Source organism: Amblyraja radiata, chromosome 4 (genome assembly GCF_010909765.2).
Source record: "Amblyraja radiata isolate CabotCenter1 chromosome 4, sAmbRad1.1.pri, whole genome shotgun sequence".
NCBI classification, from domain to species: Eukaryota; Metazoa; Chordata; class Chondrichthyes; order Rajiformes; family Rajidae; genus Amblyraja; species Amblyraja radiata.
In genome coordinates this window covers 30,347,254-30,368,931 of record NC_045959.1, presented here as the reverse complement: position 1 = coordinate 30,368,931, position 21,678 = coordinate 30,347,254, and the positions used below count along the sequence as shown (strand labels likewise).

Sequence of the window (21,678 nt, the reverse complement as noted above, 5' to 3'; positions counted from 1 at the left end):
GTGTCAGGTTATGGGGAGAAGGCAGGAGAATGGGGTTAGGAGGGAGAGATAGATCAGCCATGATTGAATGGCAAAGTAGACTTGAAGGGCCAATGGTCTAATTCTGCTCCTATCACTTATGACCTTAAGGTGGTTTAGTAAAGGAGACCGCTCTGGAGAATGTTCGGATCAATGTCCTGTGATTAGGGTGATTGGCTTCCAACAACCACAGCCCTTTATCTTTAGCATTGGATATGACTCAACTCATCGTTTTCTCCATACATTCTGGGAGTCTGGGATTCCATTCTTCCCTCTGGAATTTGATGATAATGTGGTGCTGGGAGAACCCAGACTTGAGCATTTTTGAGACCCCCAGTCGGCCAGACAATAGGTGGAGGGGCAAAGAAGGAAGGATGTTACGCAAATTTGTTATTTAGCCAGGAGGAAGGTGCATGCTATTTTAACATTGAAGTGCATTCTCACAGTGAAAACTTGAAGAATACCACCTCATTGTCCATCTATGCATGTTGTAACCTTCTGGCCTCCATACTGAATTTACCAATGTTTCTCCAGAAGGATAGAATCACATTAGCAACAAATGACACAGCCAAAGTGGTTTGAGCTCATCCTACATGCCACCCTATCAGATAATTACCGTTGTTCCACCCATCGCCCTCTTCCACCTTTGCTATTACTTAGACTTGCTTGTTTCTGTTGGGTTTGATGAAGCGTCTGTCATTTGGAATATTAATTATTTTCCCTTCCATGAATGCTTTGATCTGCTGGGTTTTCTCTCTGACTTTCTGTTTTTATTTCATACTTGAACAAAGTTCCTTTTTCTTGCATGCTTAGGTTGAATAGAGGTCTGATTAGTTTTTGAGTGTATATCATGGCTGCAAAAGGATCTGGTCCGATTGCTTTGCAATATCCAGTGCTGTCAGCCATTTGCAGATGTGATAATGGTGTGGACTAAATTAGTTGACGATTGCCTTTTGTGAGGAAGCTAAGTATGAGAAGGCCAAGGTAGATTGGCGGTCGATAATTGACTGTCACTTCTCGAATTGTTGCAAATGGTACCACCTTGTGTGTAAGAACTTCAATATTTCTGGGTAGAAGTAAAAGTAAGCTGATTCAATCTTGTATATCTTTATGTATATTCTCCAATGCTTAGTTTCCAGTTTGTCACAATTACTTGTCGACATAGAGCACCTTTTTATATAGCTGTTTGGATCCTGCGCATAAGAAATAAAATCCCATTAACATTTTTGAGTTGGCCTGTTCTTTGCTGCTTCGAGAGGAAGCTGAGTAGTGAGGCATTTGCAGCCATTTTGAAGTTTTCATCAAAACCTGCAACTGTTAGTATCAAGTGGAAAGAACCAGTTGGTTCTCCTCGTTTTAAGTCTTGGTTGATTTCTTAAAACATTTTTTCCTCTTTGCAGCATCATTTGGTTCCAGGCAGATGAAAATCTATTTTAGTACACCCAATTAAACTTCACCAGATAACTGGAGAGTTTGAATAATATTTTATGTTTGTTCATCAAGAGGTTTAGATGAGGAAATTCACAAAGTTGTAAACAAACGATGATAGTTGATCAATCATCTCACAATAACCTTTTTGTGTGTGCTTGCAAAGAATTGCCCCCCCCCCCCCCCCCCCCCCCAACTCCTCACTCTTAAACTGTAAGCCATTCCTCTAATGTTGTAACCACCTTACTGGAACAAAATGTTAAATGGACTCCTTTCGGTTTTGCTACATTTTGAAATAACATGCAGTAAATATTTATGTACATGGCATTAATTAAGTTTTCTTGAACGTGGTATTGTATGAAGATTGTTTAGCTTTAAATGGCATCAATAGAGCTCATTATATTGCAGCTTTGTAAAGAGTAATGCAAGCATCGCCCACGTTTTAAAATACTTTGAAATTCTGAGGAACATGTAGAATAACCTGACAGGATTTGAAATAATTTTACCTGCTTTATTGTTCAGGGGTAAAAAGATATTTGTGGGGAAAATCCTTTTTTGTTGGTCTGCCCCCCTTTGTTCCGAGGTCATGTTGAATAGGGACGGCTTGGTACATTTAGGATGATTGTGATTAATAACCGCTTAGATAATTAGAGAGCAGTTGACATTTCTTGAAATTGGTTGCAGTTTGAAAACAACAATTCTCTGTGAAAGTAATTAGGATATCTTTCCTTGAACCCAAATGTTCTATATTTGCAAAAGGGTGAGTTGAGGTGAACTTATTGTTTTCTACGTTGCTAAATCTGGTAAATGTAACTTAAATGCTTGACTTCAGGTTTGTTTTTTAATTAATGGTGTACTGTACACGCAGACACTCGCGCACACGCAGACACAGACGCACACACAGACACACGCACAGACACACGCAGTGGCAGAGGCAGGCGCACGCAGACACACCGACACACACCAGACACACAGATGCACCGAGACGCGGAGACAGACGCGCACACTTTTACCCTTGCATTAGGACTGATTATTGATCAAATTAATTAATTGTGTTCGCTTACGTACGTGACTACATGGAGTACTTTGCTGCCAAGAATACTAAGCAGGGTGAATGGGAAATTATTGGTTTTGAATTTTCTACAGCTTGTTAATCTTAATCAAATGAACACTGGGAGTTAGCTGGCGCAAACATGCTATTGCATTTATAAATGTTCTTCCCTTGCCTTTCAGTATAAGTAAAAGCCCATGGCTCTAATTGAGAGGATTTATCAGTTAGTTTAAAAGGCCACCTGAGACATTGTAAATAATGGTCAGCAATCTAACCTTCAATGAGATTTCGGAATAGGGAAAGAAACAAGAGAACAAACAGGAAGCAAATAGGTTTTAATAAGATTGAACACATTTGAGAAGAAATTGATGGTTTAAGTATTTCTTTAACATCCATACTGTGTAGTCCTAGCCGTAGTCATTAAGTTGGAAAGGATGCAGAGGAAATTCACCAGCATGTTACCCCTGTTTGTGAGCTTGACATAAGGTGAAGTTGGAAAGGCTGGGACTTCTTCTTTGGAATGTAGTTGATTGAGGGGTGACCTTATTGAGGTGAACAAGATCATGAGGGCCATGGATAAAGTGAATATTCAGTCTTTTTCTCGGGGCAAAAAGAATCTAAAATTAGAGGAACCAGGTTTAAAGTGAGAGGAAGGATTTAAGAGGATCTCGAGTCTTTTTAATATATAGGGTGATTCATATCTGGAGTGAGATGCCAGAGGAAGCTGTAGAGGCAGATACTGTTATGACTTTCAAAAGATCTTTGGACAGATATATGGATATGAAGGATGTAGATTACTACGGGCCAAATGCAAGCAAATCGGACTAGCCCCGTAAGCCAACTTGGTTGACATGGACAGGGTGGGCTAAAGGGCCTGTTTCCATGCTGTATTGCTCTATGTCTTGTACATATTCTGCTCACTTTATTTTTGCGGCAAATTTTAGGAAGTAATAATAATTTTTAGTATTTTGTGTGGAGGTTTGACAGGTTACTTCATCCAAAAAAATTGCAGGTCTGTGTTTTGACACTTTTCAGTACAGAAATTTTAAATGTACAAGGCTATTTCAGATCATTTGGTGTTTTTTTCCCTCCAAAAAATGTTGTTATTCTAATCATATTAAACTGCCATTTTGACAATAGTATTTTATGTGATTTAAATGCAGTTGCAAATGAATGAATAGGGGTTATGTATATTGAATTTTATTGTGAGTTTTGTGTGGACATCTCAGTTTGAGTTATTATGTTCCATTTTTATTCCAGTTACTAACGTATTGTTGAGTCGTGGATGATTTTGTACCCTTTCATCAAAAGACTGCTAAATTTTGAGAGCTACTCAGTGAATGTCAGAAGGTCTGTTTCATTGAAAACAGCATCAGTTTTCCCTTTGCTCATCTTTATTCACAAGTTGTTTTCATGTAGAGCCACAATGTAACATGGGCATCATGAATTATTATTTGCGATTCCTGTTAAAATAATTTTGAGGCTCGTGGCATTGTTCCATATGCAGCCTTGGTCAAATGATCAACATATTGAATTGTTTAAAAAGGAACTGCAGATGCTGGAAAAATCGAAGGTAGATAAAAATGCTGGAGAAACTCAGCGGGTGAGGCAGCATTCTCCATAGATGCTGCATTACCCGCTGAGTTTCTCCAGCATTTTTATCCGCCAAACATTTTGAATTGTGTCTCTTTAGCACTGCAGCACTCGACAAACCTGTTTATGTGGCACTTGGACAGAACAAGTTGGTATAGGTTGTTTTTGTTTAGCAATACAGCGCAGAAACTTGCCCTTCAGACTACTGAGCCCGCACCGATCAGCGATCACTGCACATTAACTCTATCCTATGCTAGGGTCAATCTTTACATTTATACCAAGCCAATTAACCAAAAAATCTGTACGTCTGGAGTGTAGGAGGAAACCGAAGTTATGGGAGAAAACCCATGCAGGTCACGGGGAGAACGTATGAACTCCGTGCAGACGGCACCCATTGCCACGATCGAACCCGGGTCTCTAGTGCTGTAAGGCAGCAACTATACTGCTGATACACCATGCTGCCCTGGTGAGGAAGATTATGTTAGTGTACGCTGAATAGCATTTCCCTGATTTTTAGTGATTCTTTCTGCTGTTGTCTTTTTAAAAAATATTTCAAATCTAAATGTTTTCCTATTTCTAAGAGGTGCCCCTCTTAATCCTGTCATCCATCTGTTCTGGTCGGCCACAGTTCCCTTGTATTGTCCAAACTCGACCAAAATCGACCATCATCCTAGTTGCCAAATTTAGAAATAAATTACCTGATATTAAAGCAATTCCTTAAACATTCTAATTGAAGCACAGCTTGGTTATTTCTGATATTGTTTATACACTCTACAGATTGGTTTGTTTTTTATATTTTGTATTGCATAACTAATGTTTAAAATACAAAGTGCTGGAGGAACTCAACAGGTCAGGCAGCATCTGTGAAGGTAATTGATAGGTGATGATTTGGGTCAGGACCCTTCTGACTGATGGTATTATGGGGAAGAAAGTTGGAAAAGAGAAGTGGGGGCAGATGCATAACAAAGTCTAGCAAGTGATGGGTGGATACTGGTGGGGGGGGAGGGGAGATTTGATTGTCAGATGAGTATCAGAGGGGGAGAAGTGAGAGGGTCTCACAGAATTCCCGTCAGTGAGAGGAGGAAAACGTTTTTATAGTATCCATACTTTGAGGTGATTTCACAGTGGAACAGTAAAATATAGATACAAGAAACTGCAGATGCCGTTTAAAATAGTCTTGACATTCGCAACCAAATGATTTGAATGGCAAAGTATATCAAATATCACGAGTACCTGGTGTCTATTTTCAAGTGTAGAAATATAATAAACACAACTTCAGTTCCTGCCATCTATTTGCCCAACTATTGTCAGTTGTACATTTAATGATCTAGAACTCCTAAGAATTCCCATCCTACTTTATTTCAAATTTTTAAAACTTGATTTTTTTTACAAAACAGTTTTCTAGAACTTACATTAATAGCAATAAATACAAGCAGCCTTCTCCTTGCGATTTACATTTAAAATAATATTCTTGAGTTTGTAGTTAATATTTGTTGCATATATCATTGTAGTATTACGTCTATAATCTACTTCAAAGAAACATTTAAAAAAATGTTAAGTCAAATGACCGGTTCAGCCTATACCGAAGACTAAATTCCAGAATTCATAAATTTGACTGCATTGGGGAAGACCGGGTTTTTCTGTAGCTTATTCATTTTCACTTTGGAAATGGTTAAGTTACATTTTGAATTGGACTAATATTAAAACAGTCAGGAAATGTGCAAATATTTATGCCAGCATCCCCACCTTTAGTGCAGCTGCATAAAATTAAAGTACATTGGAAAATTTTGTATAAATTATGTGCTGAAGACTTTTAAATGTATGTTTAATTAACCTTTGGTTAATATCTAATAAAGTTCAATCTTAGATACAACATAATGTAGTCTGAAGAAGGGTCTCAACCCGAAAAGTCGCCTATTCCTGCGCTCCATGCCTTCTGCCTCACCCGCTGAGTTTCTCCAGCATTTTTTGACTAACTTCGTAATGTAGGGGTTCTGTCACAATGTTTGATAGCTCCATTTTGTCTCTATCTTTTCCCTAATCATTAAACTGTATGCTTGTATGGATGTGTAACGATCTATAGCTACGCATTACTTTCAAAGTATCCATGCTTTAAATTTGCGTACGATTGTGTAATGAAGAAATACTACAAGGGCCAGAGGAAAATAAAATATTTGCTTCCCAAATATTGGTCTTGCAAAATAGACTGAAATTTGGTATTCATCCAAGTTTCAGGATGTAAAATAATGACTCCTTTTGTTTCATGATATATGTAACATAATCGAATACCCCAAGATACATTGCTGGTGATTACCAAGTAAAGATTGACGCTGAATGACTGAAGGGGTGGAATATCTGATTTAAATTTTTTTTTTTTTTTAAAGCTTTGATAAGGATGCACGCAGGCTGTTAGTGAATGCTGATGAAATGCTTGCAGTAAATATGGATTGAGAGAAGTCTGGCAGGTCAAGAATGTTCTCCACCACCTTAGTCATGTACGCTTTCTTGAGAGCAATTTTGGATGGGAAGATGTCTATGCCCAGTTTGTGAAATGCATATTAAAATCAGTTTAAACTATTTCATATTTACCTCAATTTATTGATATGATTATTAGTTAAGGCCCAGAAGAGATCCTAGTGATTCAAAAAAACTGAAGCATTGCCCCCTGCATCAGCTCTTGAGCCACATATTCATGTGACCTAACATTCTATTCCTGCTCTCACTGGCATATGATACTGGGAGTAATCACCCTTGAGGTCCTGATTTTTTTTTTAACCTGCAGGATCACATTCCTTTTTCTACTATGTAATTGGTACCTATATAAGGTGCACAACAACGTATGACTTCTCCCTCTCCCTCTTGAGAATGATCTGTAGCGCTCAGTGGCACCAGGTGCCAGGGAGCTGACATCATCCTGGAGTCCCGTTTGTGGGCACAGAATCTCCTGTCTGTGCCCCTAACTATCGAATTACTTGCCATTACAGCCCTGTCTGACTTCACCCTTCACCCTGCTGTGCCTCAAAGATAGAACTGGCTACTGTTGTTTTCTCTTGTACAGTAACCTCCTTCCCGTCCCCCCAGCATCCATAAAGGTAAACTTAAGGAACTGTAGATGTTGGTTTATTTATAAAAAATGCAATGTGCTTGAACAACTCAATGGATCAGGCACCATCTTTGGAAGACATGGATAGGTGACGTTTCAAGTCTGGAACCTTCTAAAGACTAATTTTACTCGGGGAGATACATAGATACATAAACATAGATACATAGACAATAGGTGCAGGAGTAGGCCATTCGGCCCTAAGCATCGTTTACGTACAGAGAATGGGTTTGATGGTTTTGCCCTGAGAAATCTTGTATAGACTATGCTGCAATGGAATCTAAAATAATATGAAATAAGTTTGGTGGATTGGCTATTCTAGGGATTTTGTGACAAAGGTTGAAGATGGCAGCTCTAGAGTTTCAAGTACTTTGAGGAAATTCCAATTTATTAGTGATTTAGCAGGATATCATTTTCCTCCTTTAGTTGCTTTTCCCACTAAAGACTGTTGTTTCACTCCACAGTCAATATATTCTTAAACCAGCATCTGCAGTCCCTTCCTGCACATATTCTTAACCAGCGGTTCTGCAATGGCATAGATGCAGTAAATAGGCTGCAGAAAGTTCAGAGTTCCTAATTTTAAGAACTTGAGTTCTGAGTCTTCTGAATTTAGGAGGAACTTGGTCGGTGCAATGAAAGATCTGCTCTAATGGACACATCTGTGGGTGGAGGGGGGGGGTGGGAGAGAGATAATCAGCAATAATTTTGTGACCAATGAATGTGCAATGCTTCACTTTCACTGTGGGAACCTTGAGTATCAGTGAATTATCCAAATATTAAAAGACAACAACTTGCTTTTAGGCAACAAAGAGCTTGTCCAAAGACCTTCCAATGTGTTTTGCAGTCAACAGCACGCTTTTCAAATCTGGTCACTTTAATAATGTTGAAAAAAATGGTGTAGCCAGTTGGTATGCTGAAATCTCTTAAAAGTAATAATGTTATAGTACCCGCTAATCTTTTGACAGTAGGTTGGATGAGCAATGTGAAAACCATTTTCAAATTTGAAAGACTAATGTGAATTTGCAAAGACTTAGTTGAATTTTCTGAAGGAATAACTTGGGCAAATAATTAAACAACAGTATGGAGGATAACATTTATAAACAGGTACATTAAGTGAGTTAGCAAAACTACTATATTAGATTAGTTTAGCGTTACAGCATGGAAACTGGCTCTTTGGTCCACTAAGTCCACTCCGACAATCAATCACCCGTTCACACTGGATCTATGTTCTCCCACTTTCGCATCCACGCCCCACACACTGGGCAATTTACCGAGGCCAGTTAACTTACAAACCGGCATGCCTTTTGGAAACCAGAGCACCCGGAGGAAACCCACACTGTCACAGCATGGATTTCCTCCGGGTGTTCCAGTTTTCTCCCACATCCCAAAGATGTGCAGGATTGTGGGTTAATTGGCGTCTGGAAAAAAAAAAAAGCTGTTCCAAGTGTGTGGGGAGTAGATGTAAAAGTGGGACAACGCAGAACTAGTGTGAATGTGTGATCAATGAGCAGCACAGTCTTGGTGTGTCGTAAGGCCTGTTTCTATGCTGGATCTCTAAATAAACCTACGTTGTGGGCCGAGTAATTTAGCTGAAATGCTAGAAACGCTGAAGGTTTGTTGAGGTTCAGGACTCCGTGCAGACAAATCCATTAGGCAATGGTGAAATGCAAAAATAATGCCATAAAAACACAATAAATATTAGTTTAGCATTAGAGGGCTGGTATCAGAAAAATCAGTACATATGCAGAGCCTAATTAGAAATTAAGTGGTTTACCCGGCACTGCTTCGGGCCAGTGACCCGTCAGTCCAGGATCACCCTAGACATCTCCAGCTGCCCCCGGACAGGAATAGGACACTCAAGAGGGGACAGGGACGGTCCAGTAGCAATTCAGCAGCGCTGGAGACCCGGGCTCGATCCTGACTGCGGATGAAATGCAGGTCTGTACACACGCAGCAGCTGAGCTGCCAAGAATATTTATCGCGAGTGACCTATGACCTGGGCATGTGCAGTCGGAATACCAAACTTGCTTATTTTACTTCCGAGTCACGTGAGTGACTACGTGAAGAAAGGCCGTCCATCTGCGTGTGCGTCATTACGTCTGAACGCAACACGCACGATGGACTGGCAGGCACTGAGCCTCCCAGGCCGTCGGGATGAGCAGGTAAGGAAAGTTGAATCACTTACCTGCGTTCTTTCGGGCTTGAAGTGTTTTCTCAGAGCCCATGATGTCGAGGAGACGGCCCGCGGGGATGTCGGCTGCCGAAGACTGCAGCTTTCCAAATAGCGGGCGACGGTCTTGTTCCCGACATTAGCGCCGACAGCAGAATCGGCAGGAGACTTTGCGCGGGAGCAGGAGCTCCATGGTTGTCCTGCGGGACGTAATGCCACCCGCAAGTCTAAACTAACCCGTTGACTCAGATGAGCCCGGGGAAGAGGGATACCCTACCTCAACGGAGAGGGTCTGAGGACGACTTCTCCCACATGGAGCAACTTATGGAGAAGTTGCTCCAACAATGATCTGCTCCAAAGGAGGGAGCAGCATCAGCAGGTGCCGGGAGCCTCGCTTCCCGACATTAGCGCCGACAGCAGAATCGGCAGGAGACTTTGCGCGGGAGCAGGAGCTCCATGGTTGTCCTGCGGGACATAATGCCACCCGCAAGTCTAAACAAACACGTTGACTCAGATGAGTCCGGGGAAGAGGGATACCCTCCCTCAACGGAGAGCGTCTTAGGACGACTTCTCCCACATGGAGCAACTTATGGAGAAGTTGCTCCAACAATGATCTGCTCCAAAGGAGGGAGCAGTATCAGCACGGCCTACAGCAGTGCCGGTGCCGGGAGCCTCGCACATGGGGCAGCCCAATGTCTTCCCCATTGGAGGGGAAACTACATGTGGAAGAAACCACTCTGAATCAGAGTACAAAGAAGAGGGGGGGAAACCTTCCCAGGGACAAGCAGAAGAAAGTAAGTAAGTAAGTTTTACTTGTATTGCACTGTTTAAGTCAACACCAAAATGCTTTACATAAAAGGAATAATAAGCTTCCATACAAACAAACAGAAAATAAGTGCTTCTGCAATCATCTAGATTCCACTGGATGCTTCCCTGGATGGAATCTAGCTCTTGACAGCCCGGGTATTATGGAGAACCCGCAGGCAGCAGCACCTGTTTTCAGGGCTGCACAAATGTCTCCTGCTCTAAGGAGAGGAGCATTCATGGTCCATTTCAGTCTGACCAAAGCTAGAATCTCATTTAGGTCCACTGGAAGGGTCATGTCAGCACAGGTATCCTCAGGGGCCTGCGGCAGCACCTGTTTTCAGGGCTGCCTACGAACCTCACTCTCAGTGGAGGGGAGTGTGAATGATCAGTAGGTAACTGATCTCGAATTTAAAGTATGAACATACTGAAGCATCAGTAGGCGACAACACACCCCACACCTCCATACGGGGTAAGCGGTTCACTGAATCCGGTGGTAGCTTGAAAGCTGGGCACGGAAATATGATCAGAGTCGTCTTTCAAGGCAGACTCAAAATAATGGCCAGAATTGCCCTACAAGGCAGGCTCAGTATGATGAGGTTTCAGACCAGACCCAAGCAGAGGTCGGGAGAAACATGGCATCCACACTCCTTACCAGTCCTACTCCCAATTATGGAGAGAAAAGGAATCCGCATCAGGGGCCTTTGGGCTTACCACAAGACCACCGGTAGCCATGGAGGTAGGTGGGTCTGGGTTTACAGAAACAAGGGATTGTGGAGCAGTTACATGTTGGTAATTTACTCTTGTGTTCTTGTTCAAAATGACAAGAACAAGAAATTTCAGAACTGTTTATTTAAAAACAGATAATGTGATAATTTTACTGCACAACATACACAGGTTCCAAGCAGACTTGGAACTCGGACTGGAATTGTCTTCGAGGCAGGCCCAGTATTTTGGGCAGGATTGCCATTCAGGACATGTGACAGATGGAGGATGTCACTTCATCCAGGTGTAACTCATTTGTGCAGTATAGACTTTTAGAAACAGTAATTCTGTTACTGTTTAACTACTGTTTTATAGGAGCTTCCTATAAAATGGTCACATGGCATGCATCGACCTCAAAGATGCATACTATTCGGTGTCTATTCACTAAGAACAGGAGATATTTGAAGTTTAACTGGATGGTATGGATCTGCCAAATGGGTTGACATCAGCTTCTAGACTATTGACAAAACTACGGAAACCAATTCAGGGTCTACAAAGGTCTCAGAACCACATAGTAATGGCATATTTGGACAATTTCATTTTGGAGTCACCAGAATTGGCAGAAGCATCAGTCAAAGCAAACCAAAACCCTGTTTGATAGAATTGGTTACCTCATCCATCCAGTTAAATAAAAATTGACACCTACAAGGGTAATTGATTACCTAGAATTTACTATCAAAAACAGTAAATATGTTGGTGACTTTGCCTAGGGGCAAACGACTATATTAATCAAGCCTGCTATGACCTGATAGTCAAATACTAGCCATCTATCAGGCAAACAGCGAGTGTAATTGGCAAATAGTAGCCACATTTCCAGCAGTACGTACGGGCCTTAGCATTACCAGAATTACAGCGAGCAAAGGAACGAACACTCAGATTCCATGCAGGCAAAATTGGCAAAACTATGGATTGCCAGCAGAGGCCATTGTTGAATAACTACGGTGGATAACGAACGTGTGAAAGCTCAAAAGTAAATTTGCTTGAAAGCCATCGAGGGTTCTTCAGACCTATGCTAGCGGCTAAGGATGGGGAGCCACTAACACAGTCTAGAGCTGTGGGGGCAGATGGAATGAGCAGGAGTCTGTAATTCCCCAACACATGGAATCAATTACCCAGAATTGTTGGGGGCACAATTTGGACTCAAGGGGTTCTGTAGCTCGTTCAAATTCAGATTGATAACACCACTGCGGTGGCACATATCCACTAACAAGGGTGGTGTAAAATCTGTATCTTACGATAGATTGTCGAACCTCATTTGGCACTGGTGTATCAAGAGGAATATTTGGGAAATCTACGAGGTAGATATAACACGGTGACAGATGCTGGATCACGGATGTTTAATAACAACACAGAATGGATGTTGAATCGGGCAGTATTTAACGAAATAACTACACGATTTGGCATACCAGATTTTGATCTATTTGCATCTAGACTAAACCATCAGTTACCCAGATATGTGTCCTGCAAGCAGGATCCAGAAACAAAGGCAGTGGATGCTTTCTCCCTCAATTGGGGAGGATTGTTTATGCATGCTTTCCGCAAATTTGTCTCACAAACCGATGCTTGACCAAAATCAAGCAAGACCAAGCCACAGGCATATTGGTAGTGCCAGATTGGCCTACTCAAGCCTGGTCCCCAAAAATTTTGGGAACTATAGTCCAGCCAGTTATGGCTGTACCCAAGAGCAGGGACCTCCTAGTGAACCCAGTTACAGGGAGTAATCATCCACTACACGAACGTATTAACTTGTTGGTCTACAGATTCTGAGGAGGCCATTTCAAGGCAACTGTCCGAACAAATACAACACAGTTCGGATAACAGATGTCTTGGAGTTTCCTATCAACTCTGTACTATAACTATAAACAAAGTTATAGTGCAATCAATAGTGCCAGAGGCGCACTTTCCTCCTATCTGATGCTGCAAGCAGGGCACGGGTCGATAGGAACGCACCCCTTTACAACAAAATTCATGAAGAGAATTTACAATCTAATACCTCTAAGACTAAGGTACACGGACACATGGGATGTGAGCGTGGTACTAACCCTACTTTGACAGTGGGGGCCGCCTATACCTAACCCTGAAGGTGGTATGCTGACAAAGAGTCCAGACACTGCAAAAGCTACGGTTGGACCACATGACCACCAATATGAGCAACATAACATTCGTAATCAGGAACCTGATATAAACATAGCAGGCCAGGAATGCCAGGGATGGGGATCCAGTTCTTGGCATAACCTGAGGACCAACGGTTGTGTGTGTGGTAACATACTAACACCACTATCTGAGAGTTACGGAGAACCACAGAGGCTCAGAACAGACCAGAAGGTGTCAACACAAACCATCTCCAGATGGTCAAAGGGGGTAATGGCGGTAACAGAGTGAACGTTCATATGGTTAAATCTCACTCCACCAGGGCTGCATCTACGTCGGCAGCAAGAGCAATGGACGTGCCTCTTGACAACATCCTAGTGGCTGCAGGATGGACGAATGAAATAATGGTCCACCGGTTTTATAACAAACCTATTACCGGACTGGGGGTGTTTGCACGTACCATTTTAAGTTCTGTCCCTTAGTTTACCCCCAAGGTTGGGAGGGGAAACTAGTTTTTAAAAACTTTTCTTTCATTTAAAGCATCAGTGTCCTTACTTAACTACGTAATGTCTGAATGCTTTAATGATTACACGCATCCATGGTGGTCAATCCATTCAGTGTGTGACGCCTGGATTCGAAACCGGCGTAAAATCACAGCTTTGAAATCTTCACGTAGTCACTCACGTGACTCCGAAGTAAAATAGTAAGATTAAACGAGAACTTACCAGTTTGAAGTTTGATCTTGATTTTATGAGGAGTTACGATGAGCGATTACGTGCCCACCGCTCCCACCCTCGTACTATCAAGGTCACATGGAAGTTCTAGTTTTTTCAATCTTACTATTCTCAGGTCTTCTTTTTATCTGTGATTTAACACCGCTGCTTTGAAGATTGACGCGCACGCAGACGGACGGCCCTTCTTCACGTAATCGCTCATCGTAACTCCTCATAAAATCAAGATCAAACTTCAAACTGGTAAGTTCTCGTTTAATCTTACTATTACTCTGCATTGTGAAGTCTTGCAGGAAATATATATTTGAGGAAGTGCTTGAAATGGCATCTAATATTTAAAATCTTTCAAATGCAACCCAAGATTATCAATAGTAGAATATTTGTGTTCATGCCAGTAATAAATTAATTGTACCTTTTGTGCTACTACTTCAATAAGTAGTAAGAATCTCATCTGATATTAAGGCAACAGTTTGTAATCTATCAGTTTAATCCTATGGCCATTTCCAATAAGATTTTACTTTTTGCTGCCACGTTTGTTTTTGGTTCATGTTCTCAGAGGAATGAAAGATGATAAATGTACATGAAGTGGAAATAATTGATGAATTGAGTATTTGTCCATGCTTTGCAAATGAAGTTCACAGGCTACTAACACTGCAGGGCTCTCGCTTAACTTTTTTTCCCTGTTGCCAGCCGGGAAACCTAGGCAGCTTTTTAGGTTGCCAAATGACAGTTTAGGTGGTCATTTAAGACGGCTTGCATGACACGTGCGATAATGTGCTCGGACGAAGTGTGTAGTTACCAATCAGAATTATGGTCAATGAAGCATTCACATATTATTTCTGCTTCAAATAAAGTCACAAACTAAACATATTCACCAATCAAGACATGATATATACCACAATGACATGCAGCAAAATTGCAATACAGTATCTCATCTCCTTTTACACATTGCAATGAATGCAATTTCTATTATTTCTTTCCACTTCCAAACAAAATTCTGGTTGGATTATTCAGCGTATGATCAACCTCGGTGAGACCAAGTGCAGGCTTGGCGATCGCTTTGCACAACACCTACACTCAGTTCGCAATAACCAACCTGATCTCCCGGTGGCTCAGCACTTCAACTCCCCCTCCCATTCCGAATCCGACCTTTCTGTCCTGGGCCTCCTCCATGGCCAGAGTGAGGCCCACTGCAAATTGGAGGAACAGCACCTCATATTTTGCTTGGCAGTTTACACCCCAGCGGTATGAATATTGACCTCCAATTTCAGGTAGTTCCTGTTTTCTCCTCCGCTTCCCAGCACTCCCTCAGCCCACTGTCTCTGCCTCTTCCTTTCATCTTCCCACCCCCTGCACTCTCACATCAGTTTGAAACTCGATCCCAAACGTAGCCTATTTCCTTTGCTCCATAGATGCTGCCTCACCCGCTGAGCTTCTCCAGCATTTTTGTCTACCCATTCGCACAAATTCTGTTATCCCACTTTCCTCATCCACTCCCTACACATTAGGGGCAATTTTACAGAGACAACTTAACCTACAAAGCCAATGCATCTTTGGGATGTGGGAGGAAACCTACACACTTGCAGGGAGAATATGCAATTCAACACAGACAGTGCCCGAGGACAGGATCGAACACAGATCCCTGGCGTATGAGGCAGCAAGTCCACCAGCTGTGCCTCTATATTTTATTTTCCAACACACAAAAAATTATACGTTGATAACTTTGGTTACTAAAAAAAAAAAGAAACTATCCATTTTCATTCTTAAATCTCTAAGTGATGCTATGTCCCTCTTTACAGCTACTGTATGCTTTAATTCAGTTCAAGACTATGAGGCAGTACATTGGCCATAAAGTTGCTGCCTAAAATTGCCAGAGACTCGGAATTGATCATGAATATGGGTGCTGTCTGTTTGGAATTTGCTACTTTTCCCTTTGATCGCATGGGTTTTCTCCGGGTACTCTTGCTTACTTCCACATTCCAAATGTATGCAGGAACCTATTTCAGACCCAACCCAAAACGGAATATTTTCCTTTTGTCCAGAGATTCTGTCTGGCCTGTTGAGTTGCTCCAGCTCTTTGTGTCTATCTTCAGTTTAAAGCAGCATCTGGAGATCTTTCCTACACACACGATACTATATGATAGAACTTTATTAATCCCAGGAGGGAGGGAGTGTGTGTGTGTGTGTTCATATACACTGTTTTGTTTTCTAGTTTATAAAATTGTTTACGGAGTACTATGTTTACATACTCTGTTATGCAGCTGCAAGTAAGGATTTCAATGAGGCATGAGAGAATAAAACACTCTTAACTCTTGACTTACGTCGCTAATGTGTGGGATAGAACTAGTGTACGGGTGATCGGTGGTCGGCGTGGACTCGGTGGGCCGAAGGGCCTGTTTCCACGTTGTATCTTTAAATTAAACTAAAACACTAAAAACTGGGCAACCGCTAATTTCGAGTCCTGAACCGGGTCTATTTCAAGGCAATTCAATTAAGTAGGATAAAGTTGGGCCACATAATAATAATAATAATAATAATAATAATAATAATTACAAGAAGTACCAAAAATAGTTAGCTTTTATCAAAAGATTAAGAATGTTTAGTGCAATAAATTATTGCCATTGCAGCCCAGAAATTTTCTTTGGAACTCCTCATACCCTTCTAACATTTCAAATGTTCTGCATTTCCTGCAATTCTGGCACAGTAAGTTTGATGGTTGAGAACAGGTTCCAGGAGATTCCAATCCAGTGCTAGCCTCCATAGGCCTGTCAAATATCGAGGCATTTGGCACGTAGGAAATCATGGCCATTTCTTGGTATCAATTCCAAAATAATGACTACTTGGAAGAAGAATATTCTTTTTTGTAGATGCAGTCAAATCTTTCAAATGCAATGTTCTGATTGAAAATCCGATCCAGTAAAGACCTGCCACCACCAGCAATAGGTATTGCTAACCTATGTGCTGGAACCTAGAACAAAGCAAAGCAATGAGTAGCCTACGAATACTAAATTTGCATGTAGGTTCTTTAGTAGCAATCTTTTGACACCAGTGTATTGACTGGAAGCTTTTATTTTGGCACTACAGTGAATTGAGTTTCATAGCTAGATGAAAACCAAGTTCTGCAGTTAATTCCCATAAGAAATTGTGTACTACCTGCATTTGGGAAGTTTCAGTAATGATTCAGCAGTTGAATTGTACGCTGAATACCAAATTTCTGTTTGCCTTTGCCAGAAAGTTTTATTACTGTCCATAGAATTAGTGTGAATGGGTGATCAGTGTTCTTGATGGGCCAAAAGGCCTACTTCCATGCTGTATTTCAAAACTAATAATAACTGAATAATAATCAATTAATAATAACTTAAGTTATAGCTCTTGATATCGTCTCTTGTAGCTTAGACAACAGTATTATTCCCTCTTTTTCAAATGACATTTGGAAGATGCTGATTGGAACTTGCTGATAGGATATTGGAGATATACCATTTAAAAATAAGTACTTGTAGGACGTTTTCTGTAAGTTAACAGAACATTCAGCTTTGAAAATCAAAATGAATAATCAGTTGGTCAATTTGTATGTGTAAATTGGATTCCCTTCAAGTTGTGGTAAGGACAAAATACCGTTCAAGGTTAAGCAAGCATTATTTCATAATTTCCCATATCCACAAATCGATAGTTCCCGCAGAGATGAAAACTGCTTCCATATTAACATGGTCAAATTGTGACTGAATGTGTGTATTTCAAATCTGCAGGTAGTTTCTTATGGCATTGTTAAATTCTCACTTTTAAGCAATCACGTTAAACATAATTTTCCTTTTTTCCCCTAAGGGAGCTGATGTTTGGGGTTTAACTAAAAATTGCAACTCGAAAATCAGCCTCTGGTTTACAGGTGCTGTGGATCCTGCTGAGAAATACATAGTCAAAGTTTGAAAACTTAATGAAATAATGTATTGTGTTAGCTACAATGTTGAATTGCACCCAGGGGTTTGAATACTGAAGAATTAACAACCTTGTACAATGTTACTGATGTATAATCTAATCCTTATGCAAACATTATATTTTGTTTGTCTCCTAGGTTTGAAATGTTTCTGCTCCCATTGTGAATCAACGAACTACACATGTGAGACGGATGGGCTCTGTATGAGCACACTCTCTCGCAAGGGAGATCGAGTGCTACATGGCAAATTGTGTCTTTCAAATGCTGAACTGATACCTCCTGATCGACCATTTCTTTGTGCAACATCCAAGAACGATGTTGTATTAAATCGTTGCTGTGACACCGATTTGTGTAACTATTATGATCTTCCTGTGCCAACAAGAGGTAAATTTCTGGATGTTCATGGATTTCTGAGAAACTGTTGGCTGTAGTTTTTTTTGTATTGACTCTGTGTTGACTGACATGCAATGCAAGATTCCCCTGAGTTGCCTTTGATTTGTGATCTTGAATTTGCCCTGTTTTTAAGCCTTTGCAGTTATGGTGATTGGATCTGTGTAATCTTTGCTGGTCTGGATAAATTTGCCAGCCAAGAACCTGAAATTGAAACTTAATTTTACTATAGTTCATCCCCACAAGTAAAATTAAGTTTCAATTTCAATGGGCCATTGACTATTTTAATTCCATTGCCTTCTTACACTCACTGCGCATATGAGCCATATTGATCAATTACTTATGGTATGTGGTTACATTTGTGAACCATGCTGCATCTTGCTACTTGGGTCTTCGTAATAATGTAGGTCCAAACCTGATGCCAAGTGAGGCCTGCAAATTTGGTTGCTTTATTTCAATGAAAGTAAGTTTAGATTGCACAGATTTGAGTTGCCAAACTAAAGAAAGACTACTTTGAATTTTGGGTGAGCTACAACCATATTATATGTTTCTCATCATGGCTAACAAATGTGTTTGGATCCCGTTTCTATGAAGTTTGCCATTGGCCTGTTACCATTGCCGATTTGTTATTGACCACTGGCTACTAGTTTCACAACCCTATCATGAAATTGAATGAAGAGACAGGAATTTTAGGTATCTTGCATCGTCACAAATGATTAAACCATGCATTAAATGAAAAGAAACAATACTTTAACTATGAGATTAAACTGGGAACCACTACAATTTATCTACATCAAAATAGATCAACAGCTGATGCGATCTCACTGATTTTCCACTCTGCACTTGGACAATAAGAAAACATATATTTAAGCCACTGTTCATCGACTATAACTCATTGTTCAACACCATCATCCCCTCAAAACTTATCAAATTCGGGGTTCAGCGTCTATTCGTCCCCATGCAATTGGATCCTTGACTTCCTCGTTGACAGATCACAATAAGTACAAATTGGCATTATGACCATTGGCATACAAATTGGCATTCAAAACCATAAACTGATTTCAGCCTCTCAGCAAGAAAAATAGACAAGAAGCACTTCAAGGCTGATCAGTGCTTTGTTCTACTCAATATCCACGATTGTAGTCAAACACAGCTCTTAACTAGTAATACTGTTTTATGAATTTATTGTAGTATTAGTATATTAATGCAACAACGGTGTGTTGCATCTGATGTATTTATAAAGCATTGCAATACTGCCCTTTGATTTATATTGCATTTAATAATTGGGGCAATTGCCATGTGTTTTGGTTTAAAGACATTGCAGTCCAAAAAATACATGGCAGTAATCAGGAAAAAAGTGAATATTTCAATATTGCTAAATAAAGAAGTGGCCATCTGGATTTGAACCAGTGAATTTGTTTTTTAATTTAATAACAACTTAATCAGTTGATCCACTCTAAATCATCAAGACATTCCTGATACCTTTTTAAAAGTTCTGGGAATTGTTTTGCTTCAGTGGATGGGAATTGCTCAGTTAGCATTGCTAGGTCAAATGTTTATATAAGTTCTAGATCAAAGGTGCTGGATTATACTTTGCATTTTGAGTGCTGAACTTTGAGAAGATTTGCAGTTGATTGTTTTCAGCAGCATAAGGGGCATGGTGGTGAGGTCATGTGAATGTGATTTTGTAATCCAATTCATTTCATGTTTTACCACCACGATTAAAGATAGAATATATCCAAAGTGTGCAAATATGGTATAGACCTAGCCATATAACCTTCTAATGTTGCTTATGTATCACTTCTAGTGACTCCAGTGGAGCCTCCATGGCCAAATTTGGGACCTGTGGAATTGGCAGCAGTCATCGCTGGACCAGTATGTGTGATTTGCATTTTACTGCTGGTGACCTTCTATTTCTTTCATAATCGCGCGGTCATTCATCATCGTGTTCCCCATGATGAAGATCCATCTTTAGATCATCCTTTCATTTCTGAGGGGACCACGCTCAAAGATTTAATCTATGATATGACCACCTCAGGATCCGGTTCAGGTAAAGTTTTAATTTTAGATTACGAATTTTTGTGTTGTTTGAAAAAACACACACAGAAGCCAGAGATATTGTTAATGGAAGAAAATGCCACGGATTGACAAATAAAACACTGCATAGGTAATAGACCTTTTGGTAAGCTGCAGTGTTGACCCACCACTACTGTCTATGAATTACTAGCATTTGCACTTATTGATATGTAAATTGTGAAATGTGCTTTTGGTCTTTATTTTTCAGTCCTGCAAATTTTGACATGGTACGATTTGTATTTGTGAAGCACAAATATTTCATGAATCCTCTTACAAGAACTGAAAAGGGTTCAGTGTGTTTACTTGAAAGTAATTGTTCTTCTCCAAAAAAATAATTTCAAGTGAGCAATCCAACCCAGTGCTTCCACACCTCAAAACTTTTTTCCCTGAAATAGACTCCCAGATCTCCTGGAATTTTATGGTATTGCCTGAAATTTCAGTCTTCTCCAACTGTGCCACAACTGCGTAAGCGCGGATACTGGGCCCACTGCGCACGTGCGGGACAACACTTTCCCCAACTGTTCATGTGCGACTGGCGCCCCAACTGCGCACACGCGGATACCGGGTCCACTGTGCACGTGCGGGGAGATGGCGTCATTTTGCATCCCTACCCCGTCACCAGCGCCATTTTCAATTGTACACGGCTGACGGGCCTCCTCCAACTGCGCAGGCGCGAATGGTCAAAAACACATTTTTTCCCCAATATCCCTTCGCACCTCCATGCGTGTGCGCAGTGGCCCAGGTATTCGCGCATGCGCAGTTAGGGCGGCAGTCACCAAGTCATGAGCTGCACCTTCATCTAACAGTGTAAATTACAAATTCAAAGCTACCTACACTGTGTATTTATCTTTGTTGCAATCACTCTTCTGTTTTTGTGATACTTGCGTTCAATAATTGAAGCATTACTTGATTTTCCTGTTTTTTTTTTACCAGTTTTACCATGGATCTTGTGATTAATTATTAAAGCTACAGCATTGGCAATGTTCAGAGATTCTCAACCTAGAACAAATATAATGAACATGTGTGATTATAGACTGGGAAACTAACAGGATGGGAATCCGTGTTAGTGTACTGAGGAAAATGTGCCACTGTTGAGAGTTCTTACGTTGACTTTGCAAGTATTTACAAGCGATTAATTAAAATCAAATGCTGTGAAGTTTTATAAAAAGTGAAAGTAATTGTAACTTGGTTGTTTTTGTGAATTTATACCAAAAGTCTCGGGAGAATATGATTAATTTAGTTTTTAGTATAGAGATAGCATGGAAATTGGCCCTTCAGCCCGCCGAGTCCACACCGACCAGCGTTACCCGCTCATTAACATTGTCCTACACGAGGGACAATTTTAACGTTTATGCCAAGGCAATTAACCTACAAACCTGTACGTCTTTGGAGTGTGAGGAGATCAAAGTTCTCGGAGAAACCCACGTGGTCACGGGGAGAATGTACAAGCTCTATACAGACAGCACCCGTAGCCAGGATCGAGCCCGGGTCTCTGGTGCTGTAAGAGCTGTAAGGCAGCAACTCTACCAC

At 40.8% G+C, this 21,678-nt stretch overlaps 1 protein-coding gene across 1 annotated transcript in view; it reads left to right on the top strand.

Annotated features, from left to right (window-relative positions):
• LOC116971962 (TGF-beta receptor type-1-like) overlaps nt 1-21,678 on the top strand; it is a 63,769-nt gene that overhangs the window by 17,182 nt on the left and 24,909 nt on the right. Inside the window, exons 2-3 of the mRNA XM_033019182.1 lie at nt 17,821-18,066; nt 19,880-20,122. Of these exons, the coding sequence (XP_032875073.1) occupies nt 17,821-18,066; nt 19,880-20,122 (489 nt within the window). The remainder of the gene's footprint in view (nt 1-17,820; nt 18,067-19,879; nt 20,123-21,678) is intronic.